This window comes from Crocodylus porosus, unplaced genomic scaffold, assembly GCF_001723895.1.
Source record: "Crocodylus porosus isolate Cpor-Errol unplaced genomic scaffold, CroPor_comp1, whole genome shotgun sequence".
Taxonomy (NCBI): Eukaryota; Metazoa; Chordata; order Crocodylia; family Crocodylidae; genus Crocodylus; species Crocodylus porosus.
In genome coordinates this window covers 26,315,851-26,326,608 of record NW_017728951.1, presented here as the reverse complement: position 1 = coordinate 26,326,608, position 10,758 = coordinate 26,315,851, and the positions used below count along the sequence as shown (strand labels likewise).

Here is a 10,758-nt window from a genome sequence, read left to right as displayed (position 1 = left end):
GGGCCGGGCGTGACGCGCTCGCTCCCCGCAGTGACGCACCTGGTGCTGTTCTTCGAGGCGCGGCTGAAGGACCATCACCTGGTGATCCCCGCCGTGCTGCACGGCTTGCACGCGCTGGTGAGCTCGCGCCCCCGTGTCTCTGCCGCGCAGCCCCTCCATCGGGCAGCCCCGTCCCTGTTCCTCGGGGGGGGGCGCGGTGCCGGAAGGGGCCTCAGCCACTGTGCTCTGTCCCCAGAGCCTGAGCGAGGCGCTGGCCCCGGGCCTGGCCGTGTCGGTGCTCAAGGCCATCTTCCAGGAGGTGCACGTGCAGGTGAGCAGCCCCCGCGTTCCCTTCGGTTGCTGGGATACAGCACGTCAAGCAGCGCACGCCTGGGGCCCACAGCGACGTGTGTTGTGCTCCGCACGTGCTTCCGGGCATGCGCTGCGTGTGCGGGGACAGGCTCTTGCCAGAGTGCTGCCCTGCAGGGACGTGGTCAGGGTCGCGCTGATCTCTCTCTGCCCCGCAGTCGCTGCTGCAGCTGGATCGGCACACAGTCTACACCATCATCACCAACTTCATGCGCACGCGGGAGGAAGGTGCGGGCCGAGGGATGGGGGGGAGGTGTTGAGGCACCAGGCCCGAGCGAGCTGCGTGTCTGCTCCTGTCCTTGCAGAGCTGAAGAGCCTCGGCACCGACTTCACCTTCGGCTTCATCCAGGTGATGGACGGTGAGAAGGACCCGCGCAACCTGCTGGTCGCCTTCCAGATCGTCCGTGACCTCGTCCTCAAGGGCTACGCGCTTGGTGAGGGCCCCTGTCACGGCAGGCGCTGCCCACTGCCGGCTCCGTCGCGCCAGGCGGCTGTGGCTGGTGCTCAGCTTGCGGCTCCGCTCTCTCTGTCAGGCCCCTTTGTGGAGGAGCTGTTTGAGGTGACGTCCTGTTACTTCCCCATCGACTTCACCCCGGTGAGCGAGTCCATCTGAAGACACGGCCCCAAACCAGACCCTGCCCTTTCCTGAGAGGGGGCTGCTGCTGGGAGCTCTCCGGAGGGTCTCAACACCCGAGGCAGGGGCAGGTCTCGCGTGTCCCAGCCTCGCCCCTGGCGCCTGCACTAGACCAGGCACTGCACCAGGAGCCTCTGGTGAGCTCTGGGCTCCTTGCACTTCTGTTGCAGCCCCCCAACGACCCCCACGGCATCCAGCGGGAGGATCTGATCGTCAGCCTCCGCGCCGTGCTGGCTTCCACGCCCCAGTTCGCTGAGGTGAGACGTGCCAGTGGGGACCTGCGGGCAGCAGCTGCACAGGAGGGTGCGGAGTTGCGTGGGGTGGGGGGGCTGCAGCATGCTGTTGGGGGCTGACACTCAGGTATGGGCACCAGCCATGCTCCGGCGCTCAGGCACCCTCGTGCCGTCTGCTCAGCTCCTTCGTTGCTGCTCGGTGGTGGGAGGAGGGTCTGACGGACCAGGCTGGCACTGGGCACCAGGCTGAGCAGCAGTGTCTGGGAGCACCAGGCAGCAGCCACTCGAGGCCCCAGCTGGAGCCAGGACCCTGAGACTAAGCCCATCCCTGCAGTTCCTTTTGCCACTTCTCATCGAGAAAATGGACTCGGAGCTGCAGAGTGCCAAGCTGGACGCTGTGCAAACCCTGGTGAGCGCCGCCCCCGCCCGCCCACCCACCCTGCCGAGGCCCCAGCGCCTCAGCGGGGGCTGCACCCTCACTCCGTGCCCGCTGTGCCCTGCAGAGTGCATGCTGTGCCATCTACGGGCCCAAAGAGCTGCAGGCATTTCTGCCCAGCCTCTGGGCTTCCCTGCGCCGGGAGGTGAGTGAAGCCAGCAGGATCCCTGCCAGAGGTGGGGGGGGGCAGCCACAGTCAGGTGGGTCAGGAGAGAAGAGAGGCTGGATGCAGCCTGGCTTGCCTGAGCATGGTGGGGGCTTGGGCTGTGGCCCGTCCTGGGGCGTGGGGCCAGTGGGTGGGGCCCAGCGCCCTCCCTGGGTGCCTGTGCCAGGGTCTGTGCAGGCCTGGGCCCCGCAGCTGCCCCCCCCCCAGGTGTTCCAGACAGCAAGCGAGAAGCTGGAGGCAGAGTGCCTGGGCGCGCTGACTGCACTGGCCGCCTGCCTGTCCCATGCTGTGCTCCACGCCGACACCCACGACCTGCTGGACGCTTTTCTCAGCAGCGTGCTGAAAGGTAACTGTGTCCCGGCTGCGTGGCAGATGCCAGTGCCAGCTCAGGGAAGGGGCTGAACAGGACCCCAGGTGTGACGCCGTACGCAGGGTGGGCCGGGCTGAGCTGTCCCCTGGCTCTGTGGCCGTGAACTGGCAGGCATGTGTACCCATGTGCACATGCGCCGCATGGCTGAGGTACGGTGTGTGTCCCCAGACTGCCGGCACCACCTGTGTGAGCCCGACATGAAGCTGGTGTGGCCAAGTGCCAAGCTGTTGCAGGCCGCAGCCAGCGCCTCACTCCGGGCCTATCACCACATCGCCGGCAGCGTCCTGCCCCTGCTGCTGGAGCAGTACAACCAGCACCCCCAGGTGAGCGCCGCCCGGCAGCATCGATTCCTCTGCAGCAACGTGCCAGCATCAGGGTCCTTCTCTGGTCTGGAGGTGGGGGTCTCTGCAGAGCTTGGCCCCACGGTGCCTTTCTCTGCCCCTGGGTTGGCGGCAGAGTTGTTGGAGCTAGAGCTGGAGCACCTTGTACCTCCCACCCCCACACCAGTGCTAAGCCCCATCCTGATGGGGCTGTAACCTGGGCCCGGTCTTGGCTCCTTTGCAGAGCAGCCAGCGGAGGACGATCCTGGAGATGCTGCTGGGCTTCCTGGAGCTGCCACAGAAGTGGGGGCACGAGGAGGGTGGTGAGTGACAGGGTTCTGCCCATGGCTCAGACCCGCACCAAGCCTTCACCTGCCCCCCTCAGCCCCCCACCCCAAGGTGGCTGCAGTGCAGCACCACCCCAAAGTCCTGCGTGGTGCTGCTAGCCTGCATCCACGTGTCCACAGACGAGACCGTCCTGCTGGACGTCCGTGGCCCTCTGTGCTCCGTGGTGTCCTCGGCACTGACGGACCCCAGCGTGCAGCTGCAGGTAGTGGGTGTCCGGGTCCTGACTGTGCTGGGCACGCTCCCAGGTGGGTGTCCTATACTCTGCGTAGGGGTGTGGTCTCCCTCGGGGCCAGGCAGGGTCCTGGCGGGGATGGGGGTGGAGTTGGGTGATGAGCTAGTCCCCACTGGGTTACATCTGATCTCCTGGCACAGGGCTTCTGGTGGCCTCAGACCTGGATTTAGCTGTGGACCATTTGACACGACTCGTTCTCCATGAGGAGGATCCCCAGAGCAGGTGAGCAGGGTTAGGTGGTGCGGATGGGTGGGCTGGGGCTGGGGCTGGGTTACAGGCTGGGCCCGGTCAATTCAGAACAGGGTACTGTGGACTGGTGCCTGCTGCCAGCAGACAGGGCAAGGCTGGGGCACAGCTGCTACTGCTGCCTTCACCTGCTCCCTCTCCTCCTGGCAGCATGGCAGCAATGGAGGCTTCAGGTACCCTGGCACCTGCCCACCCCGGGGCCTTCACAGACCGCATGGTGCGAGCGCTGGCGCAGGAGCTGCAGACAGGTACAGGGCTAGGGACTGAGACCATGTGCTGTGAGCAGGGCCATGTGGGGAGGGGTCTGTAGAGGCATTTGCAGGAGGGAGGAACAGGAAGCCCACTGGTGCCCGCAGCAGCTTGCCCTGGGAGCTGGGGCTGGCGGGGTCACAGCTACGGCCCTGGTGCCAGCCTAGCCCCTCCCCTGTGCCGTGCCTTCCAGAGCGGGCGGATGAGGGCACGCGGCACCAGCGCTGCCTACAGGCCTTGGCTGCTGTGTCCACACACCCCAGCATTGTGCGTGAGACAGTCCCCGTCCTGCTGCAGCATCTCCGCGACTTGCAGAGAGGTAATGCGGCCGCGCTGCGCAGCACCCCCACAGCAGGGTGGGCCGTAGGGGGGCACCCAGGACTGAGCTGGGATGTTGGGCAGCTGCGGGTCAGGAGTGGGCCTCGGCAGAGCTGGGGGGCCAGGGCGCTGCAGGTTCAGAATGAAGAGCTAAGGGGCTGCAGGGTGGGAGTGAGGGGCAGGGGCTTGTGGGTCAGGAGTGAAGGGCACTGGTGTGGGGAGGGACTGCTGGCCTGGGGAAGGGGAGGTATGGGGGTGCCAGCACCAGAGGGGGTGCTCACAGGCCCTTTGCCCTCAGGCAGTGAGCCAGGGGACACTGGGAAGATGGCATCGCTGTGCCGCAGCCTGCACCGCATGGCTGTGCAGAGTCAGCACGACCCCGAGAGTTGCAGCTTCTACCACCGGGCTGTGGTGCCCTGTCTGCTGGGCCTGGCCCTGCAGGCTGCCCTGCAAGGTGAGTGGGGCTGGGCTGGGGCTCCTGGGTTCGGGCCTGAGGCATCCAGCTGGTACCTGGACCATCAGCTGAGAGCAGAGGCACCCTTTGCCAGGTCTGGGTGCGAGGACGACGCTGCTGCATTTGGGGGTGGGGGGCTGGTTGGGTTCCCCTTGTGCCCCTTCTCCGGGTCCTCATAGCCTGGATCAGGGTCTCCCTGGATGCAGCGGCCAAGGCCCCGCGGGTTCTGACCATCTGGTACTCGCCCTTCTCCCAGAGGATGCTCTCCTGGCGCCAGGCAAGGCGCTGCTGGAGGAGGAGGCTTTGACCTCCATGGTGCCCATCATCAGCGCTGCCAGCACCCACCTGAGCCCCGAGTGAGTGCAGGGCCTGCAGGCAGGGAGGGGGCCCGGGGCACGCGTTTGCTGGTGGTGCTGGGATTGAGCACCGTAGCTTTGCTGCAGCTCTGCCCGGCTCCTGTGTGGCTCTGCCTGGCAACACTGACCCACCGTGTTGCTCTTGCCCAGGCTGGCAGTACAGAGTGCAGCACTCATGGTGCCCCTTTTCCTGGATGGCGACGTTTCCTTCCTACCCCAGAACAGCTTCCCCTGCTCTTTCCAGCCCTTCCAGGTGCGTGGGGCAGGGCCAGGAAGGGCAGGGGGCTGGGGCTGGGCATGCAGGACGGAGCTGGGGGGTGAGTCCCAGGGTTGATGTGGACACTGTCTCCTGGCAGGACGGGCTGTGCTTAGCAGCGCAGAGACGCCTGGTCATCCTGCTTATGGCCTTCATCTGCTCCCTGCCCAGGAACGTGAGTGCGGGGGGTTCTGGTGGGCCTGAGGGGCTGGGTCCCTCTGGCGCTTGCTGGGGGGTTTTGTGGGTCTGAATCTCAGCATGTCTCCACCACAGGTCCCCATCCCCCAGCAGGACCGTCTGCTGCGGGAGCTGCTGGCCCTGAGCTGCGCCTGTGACTGCCCCTTTGCTGCCACGGCTGCCGCTAAGTGTTTTGCAGGACTGGTGAACAAGCACCCAGAAGGTGAGTGTGGGGGCTCACACGCATGCCTGCGCACACGGGAAGCCCCCGTGCATGGGGCACATCCACCCTGCCCTGTTTGTCTCCCCAGGGGCGCAGCTGGACGAGGTGCTGCAGCTAGCGCTGAACCGGCTGGAGCCGGGCCTAGCCGAGGGTCCCCACCGCACCCAGGCCCTTGGCCTGCTTCTCTGGGTAAGGACAGCAGCGCCCGCACTGCGGGGGTCAGTCTGGTCCTGCTCTGCCGCAACGGCACATCCACCCCCTGCTCTACCCCTGCAGGTGACCAAGGCTCTGGTGCTGCGCTACCATCCGCTGAGCTCCCACCTGACAGACAAGGTGAGGGGCCGGGCCGGGCTGGGGTGGCGGGGCTGTGGAGGGCCCGGGCTCGACAGCATCTCTGCCCACAGGTGCTGGCACTGCTGGGGGACACAGAGCTGGGCCCGGCAGCAGCTGAGGGGCTGGGGCTGCTGCTGGGTGACGCACCTGACGTGCTGCACCGCGGCTGCCACGCCGATGTGCGCCTCATGTACCGCCAACGCTTCTTCACCGACAACGTGCCCCGGCTGGTGCAGGGTTTCCACGCTGCCCACTCTGGTAAGCCCCCACCCTTATCCCTTGCCCCAGTTTGCACAGGGGCCTGGCCTTCGTGCCCAGTTGGGACCTGCAGCCCCCATGCTCCCCACAGATGTGAAGGCTAACTACTTGAAGGGGCTGTCGCACGTGCTGAATCACCTGCCCAAGCCTGTGCTGGTGACGGAGCTGCCCACGGTGAGTGTGGCGGGGTAGGGCGTGTGGGGGGAAGCCTGGGAGGCCGCAGGCACCGCTCACACTCCGTGCCACCCCCAGCTGCTGCCACTGCTGCTGGAGGCACTGTCGTGCCTGGACGGCGGGGTGCAGCTCTCCACCCTGCGCTGCCTGCAGCCCCTGCTGCTCGAGGCCCCGCGCGCCCTGAGCCCACACGGCGACACGCTGGTCACCAAGTTCCTGAGCCTCACTGACAGCCCCACTATGGTGCGTCTGCCCTCCCTACCCCCCGTGCCACCCCCCAGCCTTGACCTTGACTCACCTGCATGCTCTGTTCCAGGCTGTCCGCATCGCTGCCCTGCGCTGCATCCATGCGCTCACTAGCCTGCCCACTCCAGGGGTAAGTGCCCCATGACTGCCTCCCCCATCCCTAGCATGCAGCAGGGTGGGGGCGGGCTCCCTGCTGACAGGTATCTCTCCCCAGCTGCTCCCATACAAGGCGCGGGTGATCCGGGCCTTGGCTAAGCCCCTGGACGACAAGAAGAGGCTCGTGCGGAAGGAGGCAGTGGTGGCGCGTGGGGAGTGGTGAGTTGGGCACAGGTGCATCTGCCTTCATAGTAGCCCGAGCCTCCTGTACAAGCTGACACAGAGCTGTCCACGGTACCGGGGCTTGGGGATCCAGGCTGCCCCGGGCTCCACGTTTTAGGGACAAGGAAACACTGGTGCCCATTGTGACACAGCGTGGGAGGCCACTGGTGGTGGGGAGGGTGACGGCTGGTCGGTCTGCAGGAACAGTGACGGAAGGGGGATGCAGTGTAGTTGGAGGGGCTGCTGTGGAGAGGAGGAGACTGGCTCCATGCATCACTGCAGGGCAGGGGCTGGACACTGCAGCAAAGCAGGTTGGGATTGAGATCAGGATCAGGAAAGACACACGAGGAAAGCCGGGGGGTCTCCATCACCAAGGCGTCCAAGCCAAGGCCAAACAAGCCTGGAGCAGGGCAGATTCCTGGAGCAGGTGGTGAAAGCAGCAGCATATGCCCAGGACCCCTTCCTCCAGCATGGGACTGGGAGGTCACAGGGGCACTACTGCCCAGAGCAGGTGGATACCGGAGAGGAGCCGGCTCGGATACCAGAGAGGACCGGGCTCCAGCAGGAGCCGGGAACGGAGCTCCGGGCAGCCGGGTTGCGAAACAGGAGGCGAGGGGCTGGGTCAGGTTACGAGATGGGATGACAGAGCGGAAAGAGGAGTAGGGCCGTGCAGGAAGGCGGGGCAACAGGCACAGTCCTCGCTGGCTCCGGGGCCAAGCACGCGGGACTGCGGTCCTGAGTTTCTGGGCTCTGCTGCCTGCCCTGGGGGCCCAGGACGTTTTACCCTTCCTGCTGCTACAGGCATCTGTGGCGTCCTCCTTTTCTTGGCAGCCCCGCCTGGGGATGGGGCTGGGCTGCGCCAGTGCCCCTGCTGGCACTGACCCTGCAGGGGCCTGGCGGGAGGGTCTTGCCCTTGCGCTCAGGCTTATCCCCATGCTGCACTGGGGCAGGAAGAGATTTCCTCCCTGCTCAGACTGGGGGAGTTTTGCCTTGCTCTGTAGCAGGGGCACGGCCTCGGTCTGGGCACTGGAGTGTGTTTTCCAGGCTGACACAGGGCTCTTGGCCCCTGCTCCTCCTAGTTGCCTCGGGCCTCACGCTGGGCCTGGTGCAGGGGGAGCAGGCTGGCTGTGCCCCCCAGGTCCCGGCCGCCCGGTTCTGCTACAACTCTTATCTGGCAGGTTCCTCTTGGGCAGCCCAGGCAGGTGAGGCCCCCCTGCCCGTGCCACCCCCTGCACGACTGACAATCGCACCCCACGCCTGGCCCGGCATGCCACCAGTGCCACCAAGCTAACCCAACCCGCTTCCTGCCGGGACCAGAGGGCAGCACCTTCGCCATGCCCACCCTGCGCCCAGGAGCCACCGCCACACACAGGAGGGAGCAGGCAGGGCCCAGGCGCGTGTCGCACTCCACAGAATAAACACGCGTGTTTTGGTACAGCAGTGTCAGTGTTGGCAGGCGCCGTCAGATCAGTGTGGGGCTGTCCGGTGGCCCCTGCGGGGCCTAGGGACTGGTGAGCTGCTGCCTCCCCATCCTTCCTGGCTGCAGTTAGCACCCCAGAGCAAGGTCCCTATTGCTTTGCCCCTCTGAGGCGGCTGAAGCACCAGTGTTTAGACCAGTGGATCCAAGCCAGCCCCTCTGCAGAGCTCCACACGGAGCCCAGATGGACCATGGGCCTGTTCAGCTAGGCTCCCCCGGGCCAGACCAGGCAACAGCGAGTAGGCGGCCGCGCTGGTTAAAAACAGGTTTTATTTGACACAAAAAAACCCAGAGGTGCGATCGGGCAAGGCCCCCTCGCCAGCAGAGGTGCTGGGTGGGGCTGTGGCCTGTGCTAGGGGCTGCCTGCAGCTCACGAGGGGGTAGAACGGACATCCGCATTTGGACCTCAGGGCTCCGGGCACCGAGGCTGGGGAGGGTCTGCGCTGGTGGTCAGATGGCCAGCAGAGGTGCGTGCCATGGCCTCACGCACGGGGGTGTGTCCCAGCTCAGGCCAGTGCCATGGGGCAGGTGCGTGGACGGCAGCAGCACGCGGGTGAGCCAGTGCCTGGGAAGGATGCAGTCCATGGTGAACGCTGCGGCCTCCCCCAAAACCACAGCCCTGGCCCTGTGCCTCCTGCACCAGTCTTGGGCCTGGCCTGGAGCCCCCCTCACCTGGGCACGTCCACTCCCAGGAAGACCCGCCAGTTGTCCCAGGCGCCGAAGCTGTACGGGTTCCGGAACGCCTGCGGGAGCAGAGACGGGGACCGTGACTGACCGTGGCCACCTGCCCCCAAGGCTCTCCCTGCCCCCCAGCTCCTATACTCACTTTGCCTTTCTTCTGCAGCCGCTGCCGCTCCTTCTTGTTGATGTGTCTCTCGATGCTGGTCTCCCCGCGGGTGATAAGGGCTGCATGCCATAGTGTCAGCGCCCCCAGGGCCAGGGCCACAGAGCTGGGGACAGGTGGAGGTGGGGGTCAGAGCACTGAGTCCAGGCAACCTTCTACTGTCTGCCAGCCAGGCCGAGTCCCAGAGGCTGGCTGCATGGAGCTGCCTGCTCATCATCCAGCATGACAAAGCTGTGTCGGCTCCCAGGGCCCAGTGCCCCCGTTACCTGCACAGCACCCACAGGTAGACGATGCTCTTGTGGAAGGCGCGCTGGCGGAAGGAGAAGGCTGGGGGTGGTGTCTGGTAGTAGGTCTGCAGGGAAGGGTAGGTTGCCAGTTAGGCCTGTGGGGGCGGCTCTGCACCCTCAAACCCCACCAGGTGCCCCGAGAAGCCAGGACCAGCCAAGAGGACCCTCCCCCACCCCGCGTGCGCACACACAGAGCAGACAGACGCTTGGTGAAAGCAGCGGGGGAGCAGGGCAGGGAGCAGCTGCGTGGCAACCTGGGGCATGAACCCTGCAGGCAGCAGGCAAGAGCCATGAGCTGGGGCCTTGGCCCTTGGGGCAGCTCCGCGCCCGCAGGTGCAGCAGAGCCCGGGCGCAGGCACATGCGAAGCGGCTGCCAGGGCCCGGCCTGCTGGCCCCGGGCGCGGGGATGTCCCACCTGGTTGGCGGCTGCCTGCAGGCGCTCCTTCTCAAGCTGTTTCATTCTCTGGGGGGATGGAAAACACGGCGCAGTTACAGGCCTCATGGCACAGGCACCCCAGGGCCATGTCTGCCTCTCCCTCTCTGTCTGCCCTGGAAAGCTGGAGTGCGAGGCCGTGTCACTCACCTCGATGGCTGCGTAGGCCTCACGGAACATGTCCCAGCCGCTGATGCTGCAATAGATGCAGCCCATGGTCATGAAGAGGCAGAAGGAGAAGAAGTACCGGTGGTTGTAGTGCCCCACACAGTTGTTCAGCCAGGCTGCCCCAGATTAAAGATGGGTAACAATAGGAGGGGGCACCGCGCCGCGCCCCTGAGCCAGGCTGCCCGGGCACTGTTTGGACTCAGTGAGTCTCAGGCAGCTGCAGCTCCATCCAGCACCTGTTGCACCTGGCGCGCAGGGACCTGGAGTCTGCACCTGAGCCCTGCTCCTGGCAGCCTCGCCAGACCCCGCTTGCCTCCAGCACCATGTTCCCCAGGGGGCCCTGGGGTGCAACTGGCTGGACACAGCCCCCAGCAACACCAGGGCTCAGTGGGTTACGCTGCACCCCCCTGCCTGCCCCTCCCACACAGTCAGCCCAAGTGCTCGGTGCGCCCCAGGGAACACCTAGGTGCCCAGAGCCTGGCCCCACCCCCCCTATTCCCTTCCCAAGAGCCAGGGCTCTCTAGAGAGGGGCCAGCCTGGCAAGTGCTGCAGAAGGATACGGCAGTGATGGTCCATCTTGAGCACACACCTGCGAGGAGGGGAACGGACAGCTGTGAGCGCCTGCCAGGGGTCTGGGTCGAGAAGCCACTGCAGGAGGGAGGGAAGGGGGGGGTGGGGGGCACGACTGCACTGTGCTGTGGTGGGAGGGCCTGGTGGGACGTGGGTCCCTACCTGTTGCAGATGCTGCAGTGGTGGGTGCGCGCCGGCTTGGGGGCGATGCATTTGCGGCAGATGGAGACACCGATGAGGTCACCCTTGGCCTGCGGAGGGAAGGGCGGTCGGCACTCGAAGCG

At 66.2% G+C, this 10,758-nt stretch overlaps 2 protein-coding genes across 3 annotated transcripts; one reads left to right on the top strand and one right to left on the bottom strand.

The window, feature by feature from the left end:
- The first annotated feature begins 20 nt into the window (after positions 1-20).
- MMS19 (MMS19 homolog, cytosolic iron-sulfur assembly component) lies at positions 21-8,130 on the top strand. 2 transcript variants are annotated; one of them, XM_019556132.1, is made up of 28 exons: positions 21-117; positions 236-310; positions 507-576; positions 654-782; positions 882-943; positions 1,153-1,239; positions 1,550-1,624; positions 1,719-1,796; positions 2,025-2,163; positions 2,356-2,510; positions 2,752-2,830; positions 2,975-3,100; positions 3,228-3,309; positions 3,484-3,581; positions 3,776-3,901; positions 4,199-4,354; positions 4,611-4,710; positions 4,861-4,963; positions 5,067-5,141; positions 5,240-5,366; positions 5,455-5,555; positions 5,643-5,699; positions 5,771-5,957; positions 6,049-6,131; positions 6,210-6,374; positions 6,448-6,507; positions 6,592-6,692; positions 7,874-8,130. In XM_019556132.1, exons 3-28 carry the CDS (start codon positions 558-560, stop codon positions 7,899-7,901), a joined length of 2,598 nt encoding a protein of 865 aa, XP_019411677.1. In that variant the 5' UTR covers positions 21-117; positions 236-310; positions 507-557; the 3' UTR covers positions 7,902-8,130. The 2 variants fall into 2 exon arrangements, with proteins under 2 accessions (XP_019411677.1, XP_019411676.1); XM_019556131.1 differs by having other exon boundaries at positions 2,716-2,830.
- Positions 8,131-8,428: 298 nt separating this feature from the next.
- ZDHHC16 (zinc finger DHHC-type containing 16) lies at positions 8,429-10,758 on the bottom strand (the record flags this gene model as incomplete). The annotated part of the gene is made up of 8 exons (XM_019555502.1): positions 8,429-8,737; positions 8,845-8,915; positions 8,999-9,122; positions 9,283-9,368; positions 9,719-9,766; positions 9,887-10,020; positions 10,465-10,493; positions 10,637-10,758. Coding segments are annotated over 8 exons (729 nt in total), but the record flags the coding sequence as incomplete, so codon positions are not given.